The 27,941-nt window shown below is 49.1% G+C and overlaps 1 protein-coding gene across 2 annotated transcripts; it reads left to right on the top strand.

Moving 5' to 3' along the window:
• Window positions 1-284: 284 nt before the first annotated feature.
• Window positions 285-27,175, top strand: LOC128335673 (pre-mRNA 3'-end-processing factor FIP1-like). Of its 2 annotated transcripts, none has more exons than XM_053274308.1 (16): window positions 285-670; window positions 3,275-3,311; window positions 5,322-5,403; window positions 5,798-5,904; window positions 7,678-7,736; window positions 8,747-8,857; window positions 10,391-10,521; window positions 11,274-11,398; window positions 12,494-12,599; window positions 12,848-13,037; window positions 15,451-15,477; window positions 15,575-15,632; window positions 17,327-17,382; window positions 22,156-22,330; window positions 25,224-25,382; window positions 25,897-27,175. In XM_053274308.1, the coding sequence occupies exons 1-16, from the start codon at window positions 556-558 to the stop codon at window positions 26,027-26,029; spliced, it is 1,671 nt and encodes a 556-aa protein (XP_053130283.1). In that variant the 5' UTR covers window positions 285-555; the 3' UTR covers window positions 26,030-27,175. The 2 variants fall into 2 exon arrangements, with proteins under 2 accessions (XP_053130283.1, XP_053130284.1); XM_053274309.1 differs by lacking the exon at window positions 285-670 and adding an exon at window positions 811-894.
• The last annotated feature ends 766 nt before the right edge of the window (window positions 27,176-27,941 follow it).

Below are 27,941 nucleotides of genomic sequence, written 5' to 3'. Positions count from 1 at the left end.
TACGCCCGCTGCGGAGGGCAGAAGTTGGGCAGCCCTGCTTGCTTCCGAGCATGCCCTGGCCGGAATCAAGTCACCCAGAGATGAAGCCGAGGAACCTCCGCCCCACAGCCGCCTCCTTGCTGCAGAAGCGCCGCCGTCGCCAAGCCGCTAGTCCCTGGGAAGCCGCCGCCGCCGGGTCCTGGGTGACTCGCGGGGCGCCGCTGCTGGCGGGGCTCTGTCGTGCGCGCGGCGCCCGGCTCGCGGGGCGCTAGGACCTGGCCGCGCCTGCCGCCGCAGCGCCGCCGCCGCCACCACGTTGCTCTCGCGGCTCGCCTCCTCCGGGAGGGGGAAGGAAGCAGCCCCAGGAAGGGCCGCGATGGCGGCGGTGCCTTAGCCGGGGGGCGCCTTCTCGGCGCGGGGCGGAGGCTGCGGCGGTCGCCCCGCGCGCGGAGCCGGAGGAGGATGCTGCGGCTGTGAGCGCCGGGCTCGCCCGCAGCCTGCGCTTGCAGAGGCCTCTGGGGCGGCGGCGGCGGCGGCGCCCCTCCGCTGCCCTGCTCGCCTGCAGCAGCCCCCGCCATGGCCACGGAGCTGGAGCCCGCCGTGCCGCTGCTGGAGGCGGCGCAGGACGAGGACGACGAGGAGGAGGACGACGACGACGACGAGGACGACGAGGAGCAGTGGCTCTACGGGGGTAGGTGCGGCTGCTGCCGCCAACGCCGCGGCCTCCGCTCGGCTGCGGCCCTTTTGCAAACTTCCCCGCCGCCGCCTTCAATTAGCCGCGCGGCGCCCCTCCCACCCCGCCCCCTTTGGCCGCAGATCTAGGGCAGCCGCCGAGCCCAGCCACCGCCGCCGGGATGAGCCGCCTTCGCCTCCTGCTGCCTGCGCGCTCGCCCCGCTGGGCTTGTTGGGAGCGCGGTGAGGGAGGCAGGCGGGAGGGGAGGCTGGCCGGCCGGGCGGGCAGGAACGCCGCGGGGAAGAAGCTCGGCGCCCTGGGCCACCACGGGTGGGGGTGGAGAGCGAGAGCTCCTGCCTGAGAAGCTGGGGCGGGGGCGCTGCAGGATCTCCCCTCCCCTCCCCTCCCCTCCCCTCCCGCCAGGCTTGCTTCCAGCGCTCACCTCCTGGAGGACTGAGCCCCTCTCCCTTTCTTCCTCCGGTTTTACCCCGGAATGGGGAGATACCTCTGTCTCCTTGCTGTCTGCTCGGAGGGAAGGCAGACGATCATTCGTTTATAGCGAGAGCTCTGTTCCTTGGGCGTGCATGTCTGTCTTTTTTCCTCTTAAGTTGGTGCTGGGCTTGACAGAAGGAGGAGCAGGAAGAGGAGTCTCTGCCCCCAAGGAGGTTGCAGTCGAGGGTTCCGCACAGGACGACGCAACCGATGGATAGTGCTCTCCAGGGGCAGGATGCTTTAGGGACAAGCAAGTAGGGTCCCTGCTCCAAGGAACTGCCGGTTTAGGACTCAACACAGGGAGAGGCAACTGATAGAAAGCTGAGAGAGAGAGAATCCTCTTGGTGTGCTTGATGCTGCACAGAGCAGGAGATGGGTCCCTGCCCCAAGAGGTCCACTTGACAGCCTTTCTGCCCTGCACCGGAGGAGGTAGCAGGTAGATGCATGCCAGTGCCACTGTGCCTGCTGCTATACAAACAAGTCCATGGGCCCCTGCCCTGAGGAGTTTATAGCCTGCAACTTGACGTTGGGTAGGCAAGAGACGGAGCAGGAGGCTGGAAGTGAACGTAACCTGGGAAGGACGTGCATCTCCTTCCATTAACTTAATAACAGTAGGAAACGAGAACTGGGGCTTTTTGGCAAAAACCTCACCAAAACTGTGGGTTTGGAAGTGGGATCTGAAGGCTGCAAGAGAGGTGGCAGCGTGTCAGTATTCTAGGCAGCGGCTCCAGGCCTAAGGGGCAGCGAGGGAGAAAGAGCAGAGGTGTCGGACAGGGCAGGAGGCCTGCGCAGGTGGAGAGAGAAGGAAGGATCCTTCTGCGGTGTCGATAGGGCGCCGTCAAGGTGTGTGCCTTCAAGCACAGAGGGCCTGCAGGCAGTACAGGGACGGCAGGCCTTGTGCAGCGTGTTGGGAGGTGAAGGTGACTGGCTCTAAGCCAGGCCAGAGCTGCCTCCCGCCAGGAGTGATTTCCGAGAGCTACTTGGGGACAGAAGCTCCTCCTGTCCAGGAGTGTGATGAGGATGAGGCAGAGGTGCCTGCCCTGGCAGAGTCTTTGGACAGGAATGACTCACTGCAAGATACGCTCATCCTGATACCCAACACCACGTTCACGATGCTTGAGGAGCCTCTTAGCGGCCTTATGGGTACTAGAACACAAGGCACTCTGGGAAATGACATCAGTTGGCAGTAGATTTAGGGCAAGCAAAAGAAGTGACTCCCTTCGATGCATCATTAGCGTAGGGGATTTGCTGCCACAAGAGGTGGGAGAGGCCACTTTCTTCCGTGGCTTAAAAATGGAACTAGAGGAGGAGAAATGGCCTCCCAGTGGCATGGAACTAAATGGAATCTCCATGTTCAAAGTGTCTCGAAGTCCTGAGCACGGGTGGAGAAACGGTGAGGGAGTGCTTGTGGTTTTTGTGGTCTGCTTGTGGGCTTCCCACAGGCATGTGGCTGCTTGCTGTTGGGAACACAGTGTGTAGTAAGGTGGCCCCAAGGCTGCTCTTATGGGTGTGCAGGTTTGATTGTCTTTGTGAGGACAGCAGCAACCAGTAGACCAGTCCCCTTTGTCGAGCCTCACCTATTGGCATGTTTCCAAGCCCCTCACTCTGAGCAGGCCTGAAGGGAAGATGGGGAGGAGGCAGAGACAGAAGGTGAGGGCAATGGAGAGCTAGGGCAGGACCAGCTGGAGGTCTAGAATAGGATCTCATGAGGCAGGGAAAGGGATGCTACAGTGGCCCGAAGGAACTTGGCAAAGGCAGAGACCAAGGCAAAAGGAATGAAGTTGTGTGCCTTGGAGGAGGCCGTGAGGGCCACAGAAGAAGTAAATCCAACAATGAACAAGGAAGGGAACCCAATCCTGGTACTTCCCGCCCACTCGGCCATACCTCCTCCTCACGGCCGTGTTTCTGTACACCTCCACCCATGCCAATTTGGTGGGCATCTCATTGGTATGCCATGTTGGCAATACCATGTACTGAATTCTGCAGAGAGGGGGAAACATATACGGTTATAGTGCATTCTATAGGTAGGAATGTGTCCAGATATTCTGGTATGCTCTTTTTTAAAGTGTCGAGGTCTCTCTTTCTGCCTCTCACATCGTTATATATTTATTTTTCTTGCTATATTTTCAGATGACAATGGTAAGCAAGAAGATGGACCTATTCCTGGGTAAACCTTAAAACTTATTCAGAATCAATAGTATTTGCGGGATGCAATTGTTGTATAGGCTGTGATTGTTCCAACTCCTAAAATATACGGGTTCAGATTTTCCCAAAGGAACTGGCAAAAGCAACTGTTGTTTATCTTCTTCCCTTCTTGCCAAGTCTAGTGGCTTTTGCTTAACCCTGCAAGGAAAGGAATTGTGCCCAGTGAGGAGGGAACTCGCTCCATAAACACAGTGGCCTTTATTCCTGGGGTGACCAGTGAGCAGGGCTGTTGTATGTTTGCCATGATTCTGCAAGGGTGCAGAAAAGAAATGCAGAATGTATTCAATGCAGAATTCAACTTCTGGAGAAACCCGGCTTTCCTTTAAAAAGGAACACCACTCTATATTGCATCCCCCAGGGTTCCATACTCTCTCCAATGCTTTTTAACATCTCCATGAAACCACCGGAGAGATCATCAGGAGATTTGGTGCAGGGTGTTATTCATATGCTGATGGCACCCGAGTCTTTTTCTCCGTGTCAAGAGTAATCAGGAGAAGGCCTAACCTCCCTAAATGCCTGCCTGGGGACAGAGATGGGCTGGATGAGGGATAATAAACAGAGACTGAATCAAAATAAGACAGAAGTACTTATTGTGTGGGGTCGGGACAATTTTGATCTGCTGGTTCTGGATGGGATCGCACTTCCCCAGAAGGAACAGGTATGCAGTCTGGGACTGGTATGCAGTCTGGGACTGCTTCTGGATCCAAACCGCTCCCTGGTGTCCCAGGTTGAGCTGGTGGCCAGAGGTGCTTTTTATCAGCTTTGGCTGATATGCCAGCGGTGTCTGTTTCTTGAGATGAATGACCTCAGAATGGTAGTACATATGCTGGTAACCTTTAGGCTGGATTACTGCAATGTGGTCTGTATGGGGCTGCCTTTGTTCATAGTCCAGAAACTGCTGTTGGTACAGAATGCATCAGCCAGGGTGGTCCCTGGGTCATCTAGGAGAGAACATATTACTCCTGGTGGCGCAGTGGTAAAAGCCCCTGGTGGCGCAGTGGTAAAACTGCCGCCCTGTAACCAGAAGGTTACAAGTTCGATCCTGACCAGGGGCTCAAGGTTGACTCAGCCTTCCATCCTTCCGAGGTCGGTAAAATGAGTACCCAGAATGTTGGGGGCAATATGCTAAATCATTGTAAACCGCTTAGAGAGCTCCGGCTATAGAGCGGTATAGAAATGTAATTGCTATTGCTATTGCTATACTAAAAGAACTACACTGGCTGCCAATAGGTTTCCGTGCAAAATACAAGGTGCTGGTTATAACCTATAAAGCCCTAAACAGCATAGGCCCCCCTGGGTTTTTAAGAGAACGTCTTCTTCGCCATAAGCCCCACCGCCCATTGAGATCATCCAGAGAGGTTCTTCTGCAGTTGCCAACAGCTTGTATGGTGGCTGCTCAGGGTCAGGCCGTGTTGCTCCCTGTTGAAACAAGAGCCTCCCCATCTCTGACAACTTTTTAAAAGTCCCTAAAGACTCAATTTTTCACCCAGGCCTTTTAACTGCTTTAAGGTTTTCATTTTTGTTTTGCTTTATGTTGTTGCAAACCGTCCAGAGACAAAAGTTTGGGATGGTCTACAAATGTGTTAAATAAAATACTCCATGACTAGTGAAATGATACAAAATGAGAGAAAAGATTCAAATCTGACCAGTTTGCATAATTTAGTCGGGTCTCAGAATTCAGTGCCTTTCAGAGGTTCAGCTGGGTATAATGAATGTGCGTTGGAGGGGAGCAGTGGTGTTGTGGTGGCAACCTCCACCTGACTGACATGCATCCGTGAAAGCACGTACAGAGCCTAGCTGGATATCTGTAGAGTCCCAACAGTTTCCCTACAATGACCAGGCTGCTGTCTGTGACACAACCACCCCAATGGGCATTCTGTTGCTTTGAGGAAATTCTTAAATAGTTGCAACCAGGATGTGTTTTTTTGGACACAAGCCTACATGGGTTTTGTCTTGTGTTTACATTTTTCAGGCATATAGAATCTCATCTTTTGCAAGATGTTCCCCAGGAGAACAGGATCATCAACAGCGAAGACCAAGAGCTGCTGCAGCAAGTAAGTTGTATAGTTGGAGCTTGCAAGAACTCCTTGCCATTCTTATCGGTAGGGAGGAGGGTGGGCCCTGAAATACAATTAATATTTGCCTTTTCATGTTGCTGTGTGTATACGTGTTTTGTTTAATTTCATTTTAAACAAACGCCGTAACTGACAGTCCCAAGGATTGCAGGGTGAAAGACAAGAAGATGAGTTCAGTGTCTTGGATATAATTCACGCATTTAGATTTGCGCAACATTGTTTGCTGTAAATGACAGTTTAAACAATAGCATGTTTCAGTGGTCTTAGGATTTAATGTCATTGTTTCAGTTAACAGGGGTGGTTTTGGCAGGAGTCTTCCTCTTGTGCTTTTAAGACCTGGGTTCTTACAGTGTCCCTTGTCTCTCTGCACCAGACCCTTCCGAGCGGTGAAGATGATGAGGAAGACAGTGATAGTGACAGCGATGACGACGATATCAGAGTCACGATTGGCAACATCAAAACAGGAGCCCCATCTTACATGTATGTATGTGTGTATCATCATTACGTGCTTTTGCTTTTGCTTCTGGATTTTTGGGATTTATTTCTTTTCTGATTCCCCATCTCCACAACATGGAATCAAGGTGGGTTCCCAAATTCAGTAAAATGACATTCAGCTGAAAAAAAATTAAAGGTTTTGTTTTTATTTATCGTATTTTTGCGTGCAAGTTACATTTATTTTCAAGAGGGCAGGCTAGGATGGTGATCTAAAATTATGGCTTTCTGGGTAGTGGTGGTATCCCATCAGCATACCTGGCACTTTCTAGAGTAAAAGAGGACAGGTACCTAACCAGAGGAGTTTGCAATCTAACATTGATAAAAGGTGCCTTGTAAGAAAAGTGCAGGCGCCATTACCATAGCTCAGTAGCAGATGACACACTTGGCTTGCGAAGGGTGGGTTAATTAACTAACATTGCAAAGTGCAAGCTGGGTTGTGAGGCACCTTAGTCGTTCTTGGGAAGTGGTGTGACTTCTGAAGCTTCCATAGCAGCTTCATTTCGAAGCATGAGGCACGCTGCAGCTTGGGGATGGGCTTAGGGGATTTATTTACAATATACCAGGGCAGTTCACACCATGAGGCTCCTACCCTAATCTGAGAGCTGGGCAGGTTCTTGTTTTGGCAGTGGCGGCTACTACTGGATGGATGGATGGATTGATCAAGTGCCGTCAAGTTGGTGTTGACTCTTAGCGACTACATAGATAGATTCTCTCCAGGATGATCGGTCTTCAACTTGGCCTTTAAGGTCTCTCAGTGGTGCATTCATGGCTGTCGTCATCTAGTCCATCTACTTTGCTGCTGGTCGTCCTTCTTTCTTTTCTTCTCTTCCTCTTCCTCCTCCTCAGCTCCCAACCTTGTTTGTAACTGACGCACAATCGGCAAACAGTTGGAGGCTTCTCCTACTCGAACGTCGCTCATGTGAACTGTCCCACTTTGTGTACTGCCTTACACAAGTGCTCAAGGCAGCTGACAAAAATAATTCAGTTAAAAATGAATTTATAAGTCGGTCATCAGCAAGAAAAGGTGCAAAACCAACAACTGGAAAGCCCAGAGACAGCAGATAAACAATCCAAAAAATAGCGAACTATCAGCTAGCCAAAGTAAATGCCTGCCTTAAATAAAAAGGTCTTAAGGCAGGGAAATTCGAAGGAATTCAGGGCTGTATTAACTGTTATGCTAGTTTAATTTTTGCTCCTTACCGAGAAGTGGGTAATGAAATGGGCGAGTCTTAGTGGAGATAGTGTGATGCACCCACCGCCTTCCTGAAATGGGACTATTCTTGCTCATTATCAGCTTGGACTATCACAGGCTCAGGGAGTGTTCCCAGATTTGGGGCCGGGGAGCATATAGCTCATAGAAACATGGGAAACTGCCTCATATTTGTCCATTATGCACAGTATTGTTTACTCTGACTCTTCTCTTGTTTAGAGCTCTTTCCCCAACTTCTTCTATTTGACACTCTTCTAACTGCAGATGCCGGGGTTTAAACCTAAGACCTTCTGCGTGGAGAGGGTATACCCCACCAATGAGCTATGGCTCTTCAGCCAACGTTAGGGAGTAGGAAGATCAGGCTTCTGGTACTGTGTGGGAATTTTGAGTTGATCGAACCATGTGCACCCTCTTTCCTCATATTTCAACCTGCCCCAGTTCCTGACACTCGTTGAAACCAGAACACAGGTGGGATGCAGCAGATGTGTATTCTGACAGTCTGATGTCAGTGGGTTGTGTGTTTTTTTTAACCCCTTTTCTTTCTTCAGGGGGACTCCTATGAATCTGAATCTAAAAACAGGTCGAGGCTACTGCGCATCTGCATCAGGTATCAGTTTTGCTGTAATGTACTTATTCTCAGTATCTGTTTCTACTTCTGCCAACCATTCGATCAAGAGACCATCTGTATAGCTACTCAGAAGTTATGGTTCTGAATAGGGATGAACATGCGAAGCCGGTCCCTCTAGCTGTGTGCTGTCTTCATGGATGGGCAGTGACTCTCCAGGGTTTCAGACCGAAGGGATCATTCCCAGCTCTACTTGGAGAAGCCAGGGGTTGAACCTGGGACCTTCTCCACATAGAGCTGGTGGTCAGCTGTGAGCTATGCCCCTTCCCTTTACGGAATGCTTCTGGAAACTGCCTCTGCTGGATTCCAACCAGTTCTGCTGTACCAGCTATCTCTGCCGAAGCAGAACTCAAAATGATGGAATCGATTATCATTCCTGATGCATCGTTCCATAGTGCTGCTTATGTCTTGCATTTATTGGTCAGGGTCCAAAAGACTGTGGGATGTGCCACATGACATATGGATTTTGAAGCAGAGGTTACTATGGCATTGTGTGTGGTGAGGTGGCAGGTCTTCTGTTCAAAGTTTAGAAATCCCACTGGGCATGCCCAATCCCTTGGTTGGGCATGCTAGGATCCACCTATTGGGGGATTTATAGAGATCTGGATGACCAGAAAGACACGCTCCAAATTTAAACTTAACAAAACAAAAATGGAAGCTTTAGTCTCTGCTTTCCCTCGGCTGCTGCCTTTGACATTCTTTTTAAAATGAAAAAAGCTTAGGACAACGGAGAGTTTAAGGCACTGAACTTCGTGTCCGACATGCTCTCGTCTTGCCACCTCTGCCTTCAAGTCAGGGTAGTCCAAATGCATTACTGTTCTAAAGAAGATAAAACGGAAAATGTAATTTTGCTTGGATGTGGCTGGATGGACAGAAGTCACACAACTGAAGCTAAATTGATGGAGAGTTTTCAAGCTGATCTGTTTACTCCCCAAATGAATAGATCAGAGGCAACATCTCCATACTAACAAGCTGTTTCTCTTTCTTCGAAGCCAAATTGCAGCCTAAAGGTATTGATTTAGATGCTGTGGGGAATATAAACGGATTGCCTGTAATCGAAGTGGATTTAGAATCGTTTGAAGACAAACCGTGGAGGAAACCAGGTGGGGTCTGAAAGTTTCTTGTGGTAAATATTATCAGTAGTTTTCTCTTTTCTTTGCATTTCATCACTGGTCCTAATGTTGGGAGGGAGTGGGATGGGGGTGGGCGGGACAGGTGGTGGTCCATAGATGTCCTCATTCATCCTTTGATATGCTAGGAACAATTAAGCTTTCGGTACCGATAGAATCGCCTTTGGAAAGGATGTTGTGAATAACTCCCTGCAGAAATTCACATTGTCATGGGTTGTTTGCAGAGAACATTTGGGGGTTGCCCCATAAAGAGTATCTTAGATTTCTCTGGGAAGTCTGCTTTAGACTTCATGGTCTGAAGTCTGCTTCAGTCTTCATGAACCCATGAACTTCATGGGTTCAATCCATGGAAGACATCAGGAGGCTGGAGTAGCTTCCCCAGAAGGAACCAAAAGGCTAAAGCACTTCGGACGACTTAGTTTAGCAAAAGGGGGATGGCCGTTGTGGCTGAGGATGATGGGAGTTGTAGTCCGGCGTCATCAGGGGATCCATGTTTGAAAGTGCTCAAACACTCATCATTCCACTGCAGCTACTCATAGAAGGAGGGGAGGAAGAGAAGTTGTTGTAAGGATAAAATGGGTGGGAAGATTCATGTTGGTCATCCTTGGTGGAAGGGTGAAATATTTTTTTAAAAAGAGCCTTGAAATCAGCTGAATGTCATCCTGAGTTTACCTTCTGTGCAACCAGACTAAGAAAGCAAGAAAAGACACCAGGAATTCAAGCAAACATAACACTGAGATTGGAAGGCCAGGGAAGGGCTATAATCAGAATATGTGAAGCTGGCCATGGGAGACAGTGTGTAACTCTGAAGGTTCTTGTGTGCTCAGTGCCTTTAAAAACAGTGGCTGCTATGTGACATTTGTTTCACTCTTTCACAATCCTTGCCTTACAGCTGCCTTGATCATGAAACTGTTCGCCAAATCAAAAGTCAGGAAGCGATGCAGTGGCAATATTTAACCAACTAAAGCAGCTTGCCAGGGGAACGGAGGGCTGGTCGCATCCTCCGTTTAAAAAATAAATAAATTTCTAAGGCATAGGACCCCTTAGAATGAAGGGGTCCTATGCCTTAGAAATTTGATTTTTTAAAACTGTAAGCTGTGTTGGGGATCCGTTTGGACCTAACTTTCTTGAAGATGCTTCAAATTCTGTATGAACCCTCCAGAGATGAAAGAGGATCTAAGTATGCAGGAGAATGACATAGCTGAGTGGATTGCAAATGGGAGACTACCAGGCTTGAATTTCCCCTCTATTTAAAAAAGAAAAGACACCACAAGCAGAAAATTAGCAGATCGGCAGCTTCTTGCTGTGCCAGTCTTCTGCTTGCAAGGAGTCTTTTTTCCCCTTGGGGAGTATTGAAAAGTTTGCTTCCAATGCAGAGAGAAATGGCACATCCTGTTCTCCCTCCTCAGAACATTCCTGCACCTGATTCCGCCCCACGTGTAGATTCAGCATGAGGCTGTACTCCTCAAAGCCCTTTCTCCTTAATGTTTTTCACTTTCTCCCCAGGTGCTGACCTCTCTGATTATTTCAACTATGGATTCAATGAAGAAACGTGGAAAGCCTATTGCGAAAAACAGCGGCGCCTTCAGCTTGGCTTGGAACCCTCAACCCCTGTCAGTACAGAAAACAAGATCACGGTGAGAGGGGGGCCCAGACAGTTCCAAAGGACTTGGTTTCTAATCTCGAATGACTGACAAGTGTGTGGGCTTGTTCTGTAGGGCATGGGTTTTGAACCATGCAGTATTTGGAGAGGGGCAAAAACCACAGAGACACAGAGCCCCTGTTTTGCATGGTGATGGCTCCTGGTTAAGTTTCCAGGGATCTTGGGTTCCAGAACTAGAACCTGAAACCTTGACAAGCTGCTGCCCACCAGAGTAGATAATACCAGCTAGACTGGCCAATGTGCTTCCGTCTGTGTGTGATGAGAAAGAGGGCCACAGGTAGGAGAGCATTTTGCTTTGCATGCAGAAGGTCTCAAGTTCAAGCCCTGGCAGCATCTCCAGTTAAAGGTTGGAAAATCTCTTTGCAACTGTTGAGAGCTGCTGCCGATCAGAGTAGACCACAGTGTCAAACCTAAAAGATTTTGAATTTACCACCGAGCAGGTCAGGCGCCACATTTGAAATGTTTCACCTGAAGTGTCAGTTCTTCTGCGGGCACGGAGGGAGCAAACGTCTACTGAGTCAGACATTGGGGAATTATCTAGTATTCTCTCCTCTGACTGTCTGCAGCCTTTCAGACAGAATTTCTTTCTCCTTCCCACCTGGCAATGCCTGAGTCGCTGACTCATGCTGGGGGCCATTGGGTGGGCTCTTCTGAGGCTGAGCTCCTGCATTACTATTATACACTCCCCCCCCGCCCCCACACCCCTGTCTCTTTGTGTTCCCTTAGGTTCAACAAGGTAGAACAGGGAATGCAGAGAAGGAACCGGAGAACAATATCATCAAAATGGATTTTAAAACAGATTTTGTGGCCCTGGTAGGTGGGCGGATAAAAGCTGGGCCTCCCCCTAACAGGTACACATTTCTATTAATGAAACGTTCTGCCGAGTCGGTTCCAAGCTGTTCTTGCATGCATCTGTCTCGTTCTGGTTTATCCTCGGATACATTTCTCACTCGTTTCCTTTACTACCCAGAAGGTTTGCAGCAACCCAATTTTCCCTCCGTTCGTTTCTGTCCTCCTGTTTCTCCAGCCTCCCGGTGCTCTTCTTAAATGCTCCACTGCTGCTGTTCTGGAAATAGTTGCCACTCTGCCTCCCTCTTCCCACTCTCTTGGGGCTGCACACCATTTATTTCCACTCCACTCCAGAAGGTTGGCCTAGACCTCAATAAGGAGGCTAGGCAGAAAGCAAAGACTACATGGTGCTTTGTTGGAAGGTTTGGCCCTCCCTTCTCTGAGCACCCCAGTCTGCTTCAGAGAACTTTGAAACCCTTTTGGCAGATCTTATGGCTGGGAGTTGAAAAACATACATCGGATTTCAGTGCAATATGGCTTAGCTGATAGTGCACCATAACACATGCACCCCCAACCTCCCTCCACAGCTGGGTGAGGAGAGCTGGTCTTGTGGTAGCAAGCATGAATTGTCCTCTTTACTAAGTAGGGCCTGCCCTGGTTTGCATTTGGACTACATGGGAGCAGTGTATTCCCCTTTGGGTGATGGAGCTGTTGCTCAGTGGAAGAGCATTTTCTGGTGTGCAGAAGGTCCCAGGTTCACTCCCTGGCATCTCCAGGTAGGGCTGGGAGAAACTCCTTCCTAAAACCTTGGAAAGCCATTGCCAGTTGGTGCAGATGAAGGGTTCCCAACCTGTGATCCTCCAGATTTTGCTGAACGACGATTCCCACCACCCCCAGCTGCAATTTATTGTGGCTGAGGATTATGGAAGTTGTAGTTCAGCAACTTCTGGAGTACTACCAGTTGGGACCCCCAGTGTAGACAATCCTGAGCTAGATGGACCAATGGGCTGACTCGGTAGAGGGCAGCTTCCTATGTTCCTATAAAGGGAGAGTGACATGAACATGAGTGTGATTTGCGAGTCGCGTTGGGCGAGGATGTCATTCCTCAGGTTGGTGTTGAACCTGAACAAATATTTCTTTACTTCCCTTTCTACCAGGAAGCTGGGTGGGACCATAGATGTGATCGGTGGACAGGCAGGCACGATTCGGAGGGTAGAAGGAAGACGTCGGGATAAGCATGCCACGGAAGAAAATCCCATTCAGGTAAAACCTGCATGGCCCAGATTTCATGGCGGTGCCTTTGGCTTCCGATTGACTTCGGGGTGAATACTGGGCCATATTCTTGTCAGCATGCCTTCAGCCTTGTATAGAGCATGTGTGCTTTGTTCAAGCCCTGGCATGGGGGAGTGTTTGACCACCTTTAATGGGAAGGGTGTGTGTGTGTGTGTGTGTGTGTGTGTGTGTGTGTGTGTGTGTGTGTGTGTGTTAAGCCAAACCCTTTTGTTTCGAAGGTTCTTGGGGACCATGGGAGCAAGTCACAGCCCCTGCAACAGCCTCAACAGCCATCGCAGCCACAGCCGTTTGTCCCACCAGCAGGTCCGCCACCCCCACTAGGTGGCCCGCCTCTGCCCCATTTCCTCCATCCTCCTCCTCCTCCTCCTCCTCCAGTTACTTCCGTCCCACCACCTCTACACCCTCCAGGTAGGTGCTTGGCAGCAGTACAGACTTATCATCACATGTCAGCAGGGTCGTCTTGATCAGTAGTTGTCATGGGCAGTTGCCCCCCTTGCTCCCCACCCCCACCCTGATCCAGGCATGCCTCTCCTCATCCTCGGCAATCAGTGCTTTGTTCCATGTTGGCTGGGGGCTTCTTTCTCAGCAGCACTGACTGCTGAGGATGGGGACAGGGACAGGGCTCCCTCTCTTCCTGCATCTGATGTTGATGCAGGGGGTGTGGTTAGGGGGTACGCACTAGCACATGCACCCACTTACCATAGAGTAGGGGCTCAGGGGCCACCAGTGGGAGCTCCCCTGCCCACCGACACACACACCCTGGAAAAGGTCCTGTGGACGCTCATGGTAGCAGCATGGGAGGATTGCTGGTCTTGTGGTAGCAAGCATGACTTGTCCCCTGAGCTAAGCAGGGTCCACCCTGGTTGTGTATGAATGGGAGACTAGAAGTGTGAGCATTGCAAGATATTCCCCTCAGGGGATAATGGAGCTGCTCTGGGAAGAGCAGAAGGTTCCAAGTTCCCTCCCTGGCAGCATCTCCAAGATAGGGCTGAGAGAGGCTCCTGCCTGCCACCTTGGAGAAGCCGCTGCCAGTCTGTGTAGACAATACTGATGTGAGATGGACCAAGGGTCTGACTCGGTATATGGCAGCTTAGTATGTCCCTATCTTAATTCCATTTGAGATATAGGGAGCTGCTATAAGCCCTCTTCAGATATACAGAAAGATGATAGGCTCTGCCTGTTCTGCCACATGTCGGCAGTGTGCTTATGCACACATGGTGGTAGGCACAAGGACACCACTCCCTGTGATCAGTACTACTGCAAAGGGGGGAAATTGCATATATGTGTACAACTGGACATGTGGATGCACACGGGCATGCCAGCAGATATGCAGTAAAATGGTGGCTTGGGCTGGGTGGTGAGACCACATCCGCCCGACATGCATTCATCAACGCTCATGTGGTGTACTGGTTAGAGTATGCCAATCTTTGCCCCTGCTGACTGAGCAAAGAGGCACCTTTATAAAGTGATGGTTCTCTTTATTAAGCGGAAGAGAGCAACTGGCCCTATCCACCCCCAGCACAGCATCTCTCCAGTGGCTATTGGCTATCTTGTGCTTCTTTTTTAGATTGTGAGCCCTTTGGGGACAGGGAGCCATCTTTTATTTCATTTATGTATCTTTATATGTGTAAACCGCTTTGGGAACTTTTGTTGAAAAGCAGTATATAAATATTCATATTCGAGAAGTGGTGGATTAAAACCAGGGAGGCCTTGATTCAAATATATGTCTAAGCTTGCAGGCTCCAGGAGTTCAGAAGGGCAAGCATCACTGATAAGGTCTCCTTCCTCAGTTTACGCAGAAAAGGGGAGGGAACGTAGCTCAGTGAAGGAACGGTGCTTTCTGGGTTCAGTCCCCACCCTTTCCAATTAATGAAAAGGTCGCAAGAAGCAGGGCTTGGAAAGACCTCTGCCTAAAACACCGGAGAGCTGCTGAAGAGATTAGGGGTGTGCACGGAACCGCGGAGCTGCGGTCCGGCACTGGGGTGGGGGGTTCCATTAAGGGCAGGTGGGGGCTTTACTTACCCCTCCCGCGCTTTCCACACACTGCCGCCGTAATTATTGAAGAAATTGCTCCTCCGATGGCTGTTCCTATTTTTAAAAATGGCTGCCCCCTTGAAGCCCTGGCCCCCTGCTGCTGCCTTGAAGCCCCCTCCCACCCCCTTAAATCTCGCCCCGGGCCCTTAAATCATGCCCCGATAACATTAAGAGGCGGGCGGCACGCGCAGAAGCCTTCCTAAAGTCTTTTGCAGCCTAGCAGGGAAGGGGGCGGGAGGACATCTCCCCGCCGCCCGCCTCTTAATGTTATCGGGGCATGATTTAAGGGCCCGGGGCGAGATTTAAGGGGGTGGGAGGGGGCTTCAAGGCAGCAGCAGGGGGCCAGGGCTTCAAGGGGGCAGCCATTTTTAAAAATAGGAACAGCCATCGGAGGAGCAATTTCTTCAATAATTACGGCGGCAGTGTGTGGAAAGCGCGGGAGGGGTAAGTAAAGCCCCCCCCCCGCCCTTAATGGAAGCCCCCAAACTCCCCACCCGAACCAAAACCACCCAGTGACCGGACCGGTCTGGAGGCCTTTAGAATGGCCTCCGAACCGGTCTGTGCACATTCCTAGAAGAGATCATAGTGGGCTTTCAGGACCAATGGATTGACTTGGTATTATAAGGCAGCTAAAAAGCAGGCGGCTCTTCCTCCTCCACTTAAGTGGAACAGCCGCTCCTACTAACCATCGCAGGGTGCCAAGCTAGATTGGCTATCCTGCTGACACAGAGGCTTCGTGCATTTCCTTCTTCTTGCATCCTCACTAGTCTTCTGTTGATTTCAATAGGTCTGCCACCACCAGGCCCCATTCCAGGTACGTGCATACTTCAATTTGCTTTTAATAATTCAGTATTTGTAATACTGTTTTAAATTTTGAGTATTTCTGAGTCCTTGTTCCTTTTGTTTCGCAGGTCTCTTCCCTCCGCCTCTGGCTCCACCACCAGCCCTCCTCATTCCTGCGCTTGATGGGTGAGAACGGAAAATGGAACGGGTTTAACTGAGCGAGTGCTAAGAAAAGAGCTCATTGGTTCAGCCATCAGCAGCGAGTATCACAAGGGTCCAGTGTGGTCCCCCTGAAAAGTGGTCCTTGTGGCCACAGGATTTGGGAGGGGCTCCTGGAATCTGCTCTGGGCATGGAAAGGAAGTGCTTTCCGTGGGCATATCCTTCTCCCTCCATTGTCAGAAGTGTATCCAAGGCTGGGTTGCCCCTCGCGTCTGCTCCGAGGCAGGGCCAGTCCTGAAAAGGCTTTCGGAGGTTGTGTGGGAGGGCAGCCCTTTCGACCTCCAGGCTTCCGTTCTGTCTTGCTCCAAAGCAGGTGCCTCTGTTGTTCTCTGGTGCTGCTGATTGCTCTGTTCTCGTCTTCTCACCCTGACTATTGGGCTTGGAGTTACTGGGAAGGGGAGACGGAACACAGCCAGGCAGCCCAGTTATTTGCTGGGGTGCCACTAGTCCGTTAGCTGCAGTGCATTGGGGCTCCTTCGCCATAGCCGCTGGCACCTCCTGCTCTCTCTCAGAAGACTCTGCTGCCTCTGCCTGCCAGGAGGTCCGGTGTGCGGCCATGGCTGCTGCTTCCGAAATGCAGCCCTCGAAGCCAAGGAAGACTAGATCTTCCCCATCAGCTTCCCGAGCCTGCACCTCCTCTGTGGGTGCAGGCTCCAACCCTGCCATGCCCATTGCGGAGAACCCCACTGAGCTGGTCCACAACACTGGAGACATTTCAGGGGGCCTAGGGTGCGAAGCTGGGCCCCCTAGGGAGTGGTGAGAACTTAGTGCACAGTTTGGGGGCAGTGGGGTAACAAGGACCCCAAGCGCCCCGATAATGATGGCAGTCTCTCTCCTGGGGAGGGGGAAATGCCCGGTCATGTCCAGGCCTGGCTTAGAAAATTCGTAGTGGATCTGAAAAGAGCTTTAGGCTCAGTTTCTTGCCAATCCTGCTCAAGGTGTGAAAAGCCAATTCCTGACGTGCTGGCTGAGAATCCCTCCCCTAGGGGGAGCTCTAATGACAGGCAGCATTCCAACCATTCCTCCCATGGCTCAATGTGGCTTCCCCAACCCCTTGGATGGCAATCCACTGCCCAGGATTCCAGTTGAACCGCCAACACCCTCTCCTCATGGGTGCCCTACACCCAGGGCCCCGCCTTTGCCCGATATATTCAGATCGTTTCAGATAAAGGGGATGACTCTGAGGCATCCGTTTCAGATAGGGAGGACAGGGCATTCCCAGGACAAGCCAGGCTCTTCTCCATCCACTTCTCAGCCCCTGTTCTCTCAATCAGATTTGCCGGGGCTCCTCTGCAAGGCCCAAAGGACCCTCCGACTGGAGAGGATGATTACCTCACCCCCAGTTCTTCTGAGGGTGACCAGGAGGTTCTCCTTCTGGCCCAGCCCCGAGACGACCATGCCTGCTCCAATTCTTTCTCCATACCATCCAATCCGAGTGGGATAATCCACCTGGCGGCAGGGGCCCTTCTCCACCAGTGAGGAGGTGTTATACAGCCCCTACTAGCCGGTAAGAGGCCAGGTTCCCCTTGCCGATGCTGCAGTTCCTGCCCTCGTCCATGGGACAACTCTGCCTGAAGATGGGGAGGACGTGTTTGTTTCTGGATTGTTGACCGGCACTAACTGCCTCTTCTTCCTGTGTGCTTTTCCTCTCTCCTCAAAGCCAGCCTGCCAGCTACAACAACAGGCAGCCACTTCCGTTTGGCTACAACTCCACAGGTGAGCCCCTCTGAAGTGCTGGTGCTGTACCGGATGGATTATCCTCTTGTCCTGCCTGTGGTGAGATTTGCCAGGTCACTTCCTGCTGCCCAGACTTGGACCATGCTGTGACGGTCACAAGTCCGTCTGCTCTTGGGAATGGCCAGCTGCTAACAGTTAGTCTTTGCAAATTGGCAAGCATAGAAAGCCGGAGGTTGACCCCGAACTGCTTTCTTTTGTACCGAGGAGCTCTCTGTTTTTCTCAGGCCAGTAATGCTTGAGATTTCTACTGCTCTTTTTATCCTGGCCACAGGCGGTTCTTCATTACAGGATTTGGCTGAGGGGATGCACTTACTCCCTCATCCAGCTCCTAAAGCTGCATTTGTCATGAACTTTGTAATCGCTCTGAACATCTCTCTCTGCATCCACACCCAACCTTAGCAATGCTCTCTCCTTCCTTAACTTATCCCCAAAGTCTCCTGCACATACTCACAACCTTCTCAACCACTGCTACTTCTCTCTTTCCTGAAGAAAGCCTTGAGTGAGGGTGCTGTTTCCTGGCCCTTGTCAGGAATATAAAGAAGCATCCTTCCCTCTTCATTTTGGCTTGAAACCATCCCTGTAAGCAGCAAGTGGATGGCCTAAGCACGGCTCCATTTCTGCGGCTCAGACATTTAAATATTTCTCTCCACACACATCTGAATAACTTGCCGGCAGCCCCTTGCATCCAGTTTCCAGGCAGCAAGCGTGTTGCTTGCAATGCAAAGCTAAGCAGGACACTCAGAAGTGGCAGTAGTTTTTGCTGGGTTGCATCTCCCTGCAGAGCCCATATGGTAGTTTAATGGAGAGGATGCTCTGCAGAGTCAGATGAAGCAAAATCTGGTTTCATCTTCCAAATGCAGTCCTTGAGTTTATCAAGCGGAGGCCAGGAGCAGGCTTGTGGCAGGGTGGAAGATACTGTATGAGGGCTATTCTGTGATTAACACAAAGACACTGTGTAAGTTACTGCATGGTTAAATTTAAATAGAGCCCCTTTTAGCTGGAGAAGATGGGCAGGGAGCTACGTTGTCAGTCCTTGACCTTGCCAGTCGGGATTCTAGATACCGACCGGCTTCCCGAACCTAACTTTACACTCCCCCGCAAAACGTGGTTTTTGCATTACTTAACTCCAGCTTGGTTTTCCTCCCCTGTTTGATTTGCATGTCCAGAATAAAATTTTGTATCTTTTGAAAAATTAGGATATTCCATTGGCGTTCTCTCACCCACTTCTCCTGACAAGACTAAATTAGGTTCTGTCTGCTAGAGTATGGTTGCATTGCTAATGGTGGGTTGTCAATGCTTGGCTTAATGTCAGGTATTAACAAAATGATGATAATTGAGGGATGGGCTACTCTGGAGTGTGAAATTGGGACTCGGCTGAGCAAAGATGTTGGGAGCATTGCATTACTCAGATCTGATCTGCTCGCTGTCACCTAGGGATGTCGGAAGTGACTGCTTGTTGGCTTCAGCCTTGAGGTTGGTGACGGGGCTCTGGGGGTTGCAAAGGTGTGTCATTTAGAACCACGGTTAAAGGCTGATGAGTGGCCTTGAAAAGCCAGTGTGTGAAATAGTAAATGCATTACTCCAGGAGGGAAGCATTCCTCCTTTATTCATGGAGGTATCTGCCCACTTCAGTTTCTGAAGAAACCTCATAAGAACTGCCCTACTGGATCAGGCCCAAGCCCTTCTAGTCCAGCATCCTGTTTCACACAGTGGCCCACCAGATGCCACTGGAAGCCACAGGCAGGAGTTGAAAGGGGCCTGCCCTCTCTCCTGCTGTTGCTCCCCCGCAACTGGTACTCAGAGGCATCCTGCCTTCAGAGTCTGGAGGTGGCCTATAGCCCTCTGACTAGTAGTCACTGATAGACCTCTCCTCCCTGAGGTGATCCAAACCCCTCGTAAAGCCATCCAGGTTGGTTGTTTTAAATCAGATCAGGTTGTTTATCTCTTTTGAATAGGGATGTTTTTGCCAACTTGAGGGCACATTTCAGATCTTCCCTTTGGAGAAGAGAATTGGATGAGCGATGGCAAAGCAATTGCAGTCAAAAAAAATTTTAATTTTTTACATTTTATATCCCACTGTTCCTCCAAGGAGCCCAGGGCGGTGTGCTACATACTTAGGTTTCTCCACACAACAACCCTGTGAAAGTAGATTAGGCTGAGAGAGAAGTGACTGGCCCAGAGTCACCCAGCAAGTATTTGGCTGAATGGGGATCTGAACTCAGGTCTCCCCAGTCCTAGTCCAGCACTCTAACCCCTACACCACGCTGGCATATCTAGACCATGCACCCTTCTTCAGTCCATTTAAATCAGGCTTTCAAATGGGTTATGGGAATGGAATGGCCTTGGTGAGTTCTGGCGGATGATGTGTGTCCAGAGGTAAAGAGAGAGAATCAACTCATCACTCCTGCACCTCTCCATGGCCTCTGACACAATGAATGACACCATTTTGATAACCCAGGTTGAATAGCAAATAGGGATTTTGGGTCTGGCTTTTGAGTGGCTCTTTAAAAAAAAAAATCTGAGCACAACAGCTTGTCATCAGTGGCTAGCTGAGCCCCCTGGGCTTTGATGTGCTGTACTGTATTCTCTCAAATAGAAGGCTCTCTGAATGTAAGACGCTGCCTTAGGAACATAGGAAGCTGCCATATACTGAGTCACACCATTGGTCAATCTAGCTCAGTATTGTCAACACAAACTGGGAGCTTCTCCAAGGCTGCAGGCAGGAATCTCTCTCAGCCCTATCTTGGAGATGCTGCCAGGGAGGGAACTTGGAACCTTCTTCTCTTCCCAGAGAGGCTCCATCCCCTGAGGGGAATATCTTACAGTGCTCACGCTTCTAGTCTCCCTTTCATATGCAACCAGGGCAGACCCTGCTTAGCTCAGGGGACAAGTCATGCTTGCTACCACAAGACCAGCTCTCCTCTCCAAAAGGTTAGATACAGGTTATACCTGTATTTACCAATAAGAAAGAGGTGAATCCAAGACACACACCCACACACCCATATTTAACATGAAATAACTGGGGAGGGTGGGTGGACTTCATCTTAGATTTGGAACAACCGCCCAGAGATGAAAGTTTGGGGTGGTATACAAATTTGATAAAATAAATAATAAAATAATTATAGCACCACAAGACTCTTCTGTCACCAGTACTGTTTTAACAGCTATATGAAGCCAGTGAAAGAGATCTGAAATTTGGAGTTGCATGTCATACGCCGATGACAGTCAACTCTATATTTCATTAACTACGCATTCCAGAAGCAATGTTTTTGTTCTAAACCATTGCTGATTGGTTGTGGGTGAGTGGCTGAGTTTAAAACTGAATCCAGGCAAGATGGAGAAAATATAGGAGTGTAATCCCAAAAGTCCAAAGAAGGTAGTCCTTGCTATGGTAGGCAAGGTATTCTTCTCCTCTGATCAGGCTAGAAGCCTCAGACTGCTCCTGGATAAAAGTGTCAGCAGTGGCTTGGAGTGCTTGTTATTAATGTAAGCTATATCCCTTCCCAGAAGCAGAATAAATTACTGTATTCCTAACCACTAGGGTTGACTGCTCTAATGAGCTTTACACGATGCTATCCTTAATGCGAACTTCAAACTGTTTTGTAGCAACTGCACTGACTCCCAATTAGCTTTCTGGTCCAATTTGAGGTATTTATTTTACATTTAAAGCCCTTCTCAACTTGGGGCCCACATACCTTTGAGGTGGTCTCTCGCCATATGAGTGCAGCTGCTGTTTATGTTGCTCCATGTGGGGCAAGGACCTTGAGCAAGAAGTAGGGATGTGCAAGGTCCAGCGGGCGGATGGTTCGGTGGTGGTGGTGGGGGTTACTTTAAAGGAGCAGGGAGGGTGCTCTAACCCACCCACCCCCACCTCCGGCGCTGTGCCTAAAATCGTTGCGTGGGGCAGCAGCGTACCTGCTTGCTGCCCTGGTCAGCGTCAGACCAGAAGAGGCCAGTGTGTGGCAGGGGTGGGGGGTGGGTGTTGGAACACCCTCCTGCTCCTTAAAAAGGTAACCCCCCGAACCGCTGGATCTCCGAACCGGTTCAGCGGTCCGTAAAAGGTTCTAGAGCTGAATAGTAGTTGTGGTTCTAAGAAGAGGTAAACATTACCTCTTCCCAAAGGCCTGTGACTGCTGAATGGTTGTTTCTGGGTCTATAGCACTCTTGACGCTATACAGTGTACTGTTTTTAGCAATGATCATTGGATACTCATTTTAAGTTGTTTTATGATTCAGTTGGCTGGAAGCTACTTTGCACTGTGGAGAGATGGAATGCAAATGTTTTTAAAAAGTAAAATTGAAGGCTGGATTTTTGGAATCTTCCTCATCCCTGTGAAAACCGACATCAGATGAGGTAGGCAGCCTCAGAAGCCAATATATCCAATCAGTTTTCAGTCTGTGTATAGCTTGCTAGCTATTCTAAGGAAGCACTAGTCAACTTCTGGAACTGAGAGATGCCTCTGACAGCAGCCACAGTGGCTGCTACCCACCATAGTCCACAGCTTGCAAGCAGAGTGTCTCGGAACCTCTAATCAAAAGAAATTGCTAGATTTGTTCAGACAACAGGTATATGACGGGAAAGAATTGTACAAATAAGACCAATTATTGCACAGAAAGTTGTGAATTCCAGTGTGTAGGGGGCTCATGCATGATTGTGGCATCATGCCAGTGGGCAGCACCAGTCAGGTAAGTGCCTGAACTGCATGCCGATGTACAGCTCCATGTGAAGAAAGGCTCGCTCTCTCTTCTCCAGACTCAGGTTTCATCAGCTACCCTCCCATTTCTACGTCTCACACGCCGTGGGTGACTACGGTGGACAAAGGCTCCAGTGCTTCTGACAGTGGTCACTGGGAGTACTCCGGTTCAAGGAGGGAGAGGGAAAGGGAAAGAGATCGTGACCGGACACCCACCACCAGTGAATACAACAAGTAAGGGGATGGTGTTGCCTGTTGTCAGAATGGCAGTGGCTATGCAACTGCTGTGTGATCTCCGTGATCATTTTATTATTATTTTATTTTTACATTTTATATCCCGCTCTTCCTCCAAGGAGCCCAGAGCGGTGTACTACATACTTGAGTTTCTTCTCACAACAACCCTGTAAAGTAGGTTAGGCTGAGAGAGAAGTGACTGGCCCAAAGTCACCCAGGTAGTATCATGGCTGAATGGGGATTTGAACTCGGGTCTCCCCAGTCCTAGTCCAGCACTCTAACCCCTACGCCACGCTGGATCATACCAGTGAAGCATGCAAAACTCAACATGCAGATCTTGGCCTGAATTTTAAGAAGCAGATCTGAGCCTTTTAATGCTATGGAGACAGGAATGAGCAGTAACAGACTTTAGAATCATGTACTAGGTTAAGACTACAGACTCAGAGCTGCAGGCTAAAGCAGTCTGAGTGATAGCAGTGGAGAGCTAAACCAGGACAGGACTGTTTGGTCACCATGTGTACAGAGCTCCACTGTTACCACCATCCCCCAAACAAGAATTAGAGATGTGGGGAGGTATGCTGCCCTACAGCACTGCTGTGTTCGAGGGGATGGAAGCAAACTAGTTTTATTGTATTTTTAATTTTTATTTTTATTTTATGCTGGCCACCTTGCTGATTCTTCTGGATCAAAAGGGGAAGTGGGGGACTGTTGATCTAATGATGAGCAAAGAATTTGCTTGGAACATGGTTTCTTATGCTCTGGCTGAGCCTGTAAATGAGCTGCCCCATAGCCCTGTCCTTCCTGGTACCAGTCAAGGGCACAGGAAATAAGCCTATTTTGTCCAATGCATTGTGTTCTCTCTCTAAATGCAATTTTCAATTGTTTGTCAGGGACACAAACCCCAAAATAGGAGTGTGCGTGGCTCAGAGTCCCCCCCCCCCGGTCCGGCAGGGGGGGACTGTGACTTTAAGCGGGGGGGTGGTAGTACTCTCCCCCCCCCCCTCCGGCGCTGTTCCTTTTAAAAGTCTTCTTGGGGCACATGCACGCCGCTAGCGCTCGTCTCTGTTAAAGCTTTTCAGACGACGACGGGGGCAGGGGCGGCAGAGAGGAGCTCTGCCGCCCCAAGAAGATTTTTAAAAGGAACAGCGCCAGAGGGGGAAGCGCGGCGGGGGTGGGGGAGTACTATCACCCCCCCGCTTAAAGTCACAGTCCCCAGACCGCCGGACCGGTCCAGCGGTCTGGTCTATCATGCCGGACCAAAACCATGCACACTCCTACCCCAAAAGGGGTGGCTTACCCTCGAACTCCCGGCTATTGAAGCTGGCACACAGTGAACTAAATATTTTCGTGCAAAGGCACCTTTTAAAAAGGCAGCAAGGATTTTGCTGGGGGAAAATCTCAGGAAGTACATCAAGGGCAAACCTACTGAGAGCATAAGGCTTCCCAGAATGCATCTGGCAACCACAGAGCTGGCATCCCACAGGGGACAGAAGTAATGCGATTTGCTTAGACAGCATTCCACAGCACATAGCTGGCATTTTTGGTTACCATAGAGAATCCTGGCTCAAAGGCTAGTGAATAAATATATTGTAAACCACACCCCTCTGCTTTGTATCAGGTTTTTGGTATATCATCAATATGCAATTTCTCCCCAACTCTTTTTCTCCATGATTGATTGATAGGTAGAGTATGTATAAGAAAAATTTGGGTGGGATGGAGAAAAAAAACTTGCCAGCAAAGACAGAAAATAACACTTCTTTTAGATGTTTAGAGAAATTTGATACTTGGATTGAATTGTAGTTAAGAGGAGTTCTATACTCGGTAGCAGAAGTGGGGAGGCAGAGGCAACAAGGACAAGAACTAGTATAGTTACAGAATGCTTCTTGTACAGCTCTGTTTTCAAACACAGTGTATGGAGAAAGTAATTGAGATCCTGCTCAAATGTTGATCTGAGCACAAAGCCTACCCGAGAAGGCTGCCCACAGTGATGAGGTTTTCCCTGCAGTAAAATGGTAACACGTGTGCATAGTGACAAGGTGATGTTTCCCTGGTTACCACATGGAGGCTCAGGCCCACTGTTCCCTCTAAGGCGTGCGCGCTCACAAGTTTTCTGATGTCCACTCAGTTCATTTTAGAGCCAGCCCAGGTTGAATCAGGAAGGCCCCATTCTGAATGCACGTGTGCACACAGTGTCTTGATACTGTGACCCAGAACAGAACTCATTCCGCACAGAGATGAAAAAAAAGAGGGGCCACTGCTCTGACCCCTCTGACCACCATTGGTCTGCTTGTGAAAATTGTTCCAGAGCAGCTAAATAAACAGCATCAATGATAAAAACCAGATTCTTCCAGCAGAAAATGCCTAGCTTTAAAGACACATGCATTTTTATCAAAAGAAGTTGGCTCTAGGGTGTCTACACTGAAAATATTTCAACATGTAGCTGATAGCTTGTCAAATATTATTATTTATTTAGTACACTTCTATATTGCCCCATACAAAAGGCCCTGGGCAATTCACAATCTAAACCATCAGCTTCATTGGTGAGATCTAAGACAAGCATGTGATTTGTATCTGTGATCTCACAGATCTAAGGACCAGAGGGGACCTGCCCCAGAACACCAGGTATTGGGGAACACCAACGGAAGGGTGTGTGGAAGCCTTCCCAAATGTCCTGGTTGCCCAACTGTGTGACCAGGATATTGGACTAGATGGGCCTTTGGCCTGATCCAGCAGGGTTTTTCTTACGTTCCCATGTGCAGTGAGACCCTAACAGGTAAGATCTCATGACCTGTTCAAGCATATCTGCTTATGGCAGGAGCGCAGACATTGAGTAATACATTCTTCTCTCCTTAATGTCTCTTCTTTCTCATGATGCTTAATTGCCTTCTTTCAGCGATGAAGAGAGGTATCGTTACTACAGCCGGGAACGCAGTTATGACTTTGAGCGGGACTACCGCAGGAGTAGAGATCGCAGTCGGGAGAGAGAAGATCGCCATCGTGAGCGAAGGCATAGAGACAAAGAGGAAGGCAGCAAACACAAATCATCACGGCGGTAAGCTTTTCCCAGGGTAGGTCCTCTGGCTTGAGTTACTAGGGAAGGTTACCACTCCATGCAAAAATGTAAAATATCTGCTGATCAGTCAGTATCCCAATCTCCTCGGGATGACCAGAATTTATCTTCCCAAGGTACTGAGAGAACATTAGTGAGCATCTGGAAAGGCATTCTCGGTGCTACCTTCCAAATCACGAAGTCTTCTCCTCTGAAAGCCTATTTGAGCCTAAAGCTGTTCCCCATGGCGATGCCAAATGTCATTCTGGCTGGCTTTCTCTATCCAGTAACTGCCTCTATTTTTTGTTTGTGCTCTGGCTGTCATTTCATGCACTGCAGTATTCTTGTGTGCATCATGTGAAACCATTGGATTGGCAGTATCAGAAGAAAATCTGTCCAACAGATTCATGTTTAGAGTTCTGCTTAAAAGTCCCAGGAACCCTAAGGGTCCTGTTGTATTCCCCTGATAAGCAGCTAATTTCATTCTCTGCTTTCTCTCATTCCCCTCCAACCTCAGTAAGCAGCATGAGAATGAAGAAGGTGAAAGCCATCGGCGCCACAAGCACAAAAAGAACAAGCGCAGCAAAGAAGAGAAGGAAGTGAGCGAGGATGGTGTCCCTGAGGGAAGTGGGCAAGATTCCAAGGAGTAGCCTATCTGCAGCCCAAAGCAGTAGCGATACCTCCACCCGCCAGCCTATCTGCATCCCATGACTCTCTGTTTTCCGAAGAAAAGGCTGAGGTGGCCGGGAGCCGAAATATGGACACGGACTTCCCATGCGAGGAAACCGGATTGTGCTGGCAGCCAGACCTTTGAGACTAAACAACCCAGCAGCTGCTGCATACAAAAGCACTGAGCTATCCTACATGTAGGTAAACTCCATTGTGTCAGATCCTATGGCTTCTGATGGGAGATGGCTTCAGCAGAAACGAATGCATTTAGGTAAGGCAATATTTGGCCATTCTCTTGTTTTTTTCTTTTTTTGAAGTAGGACAGTAACAGCAAAATGAGCTTTGTTGTCCAGGAAAAAAAAAGTTAGGTACTCCTCAAGAGCCAGTTTAGAATCTGGCGTCTTTAAGCTAGTCCCATTTCATTCTGCCATTTCTTGTAGCTAGGAAAATCTTATTTCTCCCAAGAAGTGCTTGGTAGAGAGCCAGAGAAACCTACTTTCCTGGCAGTTCAAGGTGGACATTCTATGGCCTGGAAAGTTTCTGTGAAGAGTGCAGCGTTTCTACCCTGGCAGCTGGGGACTTCAAAAGCTAAGCATTATATTTTGGCTGAGTTCACTGGGCTTCCTTGTGAATCAACAGGAGCATCTCTTCAAAGCCCAACTCAAGTAGTTTGTACCAAACTACTTAGCGTAGCTATCGGCTGCCTCATCTTTCAATCTGAGAATGTTAAATTTTGATTATTCATCCATTAAGGTCACAAGCATTCCTTTTTCGTAGCTCTTAACACTAAGTGTAGCCATATTCCCTACTTCTTTTCCTTTTGAAAGACGTAAACTTCAGAAGAACTTATCCTCAAATATTCAACACTTGGTTTTGTGCATCCCACCTTTTTAAATTATCTTCCACCTGCAGGAACTATTTAAAAACACTTCTTAAAGTTGTTTGAACTTTATACTTTTTTTTTTTTTTTGTATTGTAGTCATGCAAGTTTGGGTGTTTGTATGAAACTAACAACCTTGGAAACTTAAGCCAGTATACCATTGTATTTTGGTTTGTATGCTATGATGGTGCAGTGAGTGGGTCAGTAGCTGAAAAACATGTGGGAAATAAAGCAAGTTTTTTGGAAATATGGCTGATGTGTATGGTCTTTGAAAGAGTGAAAACACCTTTGTGTCAGAGAAACACTGAACCGCCATGGAAAAATAAGCATATAGGAAGCTGAACCAAACCTGAACCCAAGAACCAATTCAGAGGTATTTTCAGAGGAGCACAAAGTGGCTCCAGTGCAGGTGTTTGCATACAAGGTATTCTCAAAGCTGAAAGTGACAACTTTCAAAATAGGATGCAAAATCGGCTAAATTTTTACAGTCTTCTTTGTCTAAAATGATCTGCCCAACAGCAATGGAGATATTATTCAACACGGCTAATGCCTTTGTAAGTGGGGAATATCTAATAGGCAAAGGCAAGTGTGTGATGACACATCCCTCTGCCTCTGTTCTGGAATTCAATTTAAAGAGGTGTGTGTGGCTGTGACATGTGATGAAATAAGACTCCCGGGGATCCATTAAGGATGAGCTGCATTCCAAGGATAGCACTCTGACATCTCTCTCTGCTACCACACCTTGATTCGGTAACAAGATAACCCGCCCCCTTCCTTTCCCCAAGCTATATGTAGCTTCCAAAAGCCCACTTCTGTGCACTCAGTAGTCCTGGGGTGACCACTTCTGTTCCCATTTCAGCCTCTCCCATGTTTATATATTCATGGAACAAGAGAGATGCTGAAGGACAACAACTGTCACTGGAAGATACGGGCTCTTCCCTCCTCTCTTTCAAAGAACAGGTAAACAACTTTTGTGTTTCCCTCTGCACAATGAAACACCTTGGCCTGTGAAT

Source organism: Hemicordylus capensis, chromosome 11 (assembly GCF_027244095.1).
Source record: "Hemicordylus capensis ecotype Gifberg chromosome 11, rHemCap1.1.pri, whole genome shotgun sequence".
In the NCBI taxonomy this organism is placed as follows: Eukaryota; Metazoa; Chordata; class Lepidosauria; order Squamata; family Cordylidae; genus Hemicordylus; species Hemicordylus capensis.
This window is presented reverse-complemented; position numbering and strand designations above follow the sequence as displayed.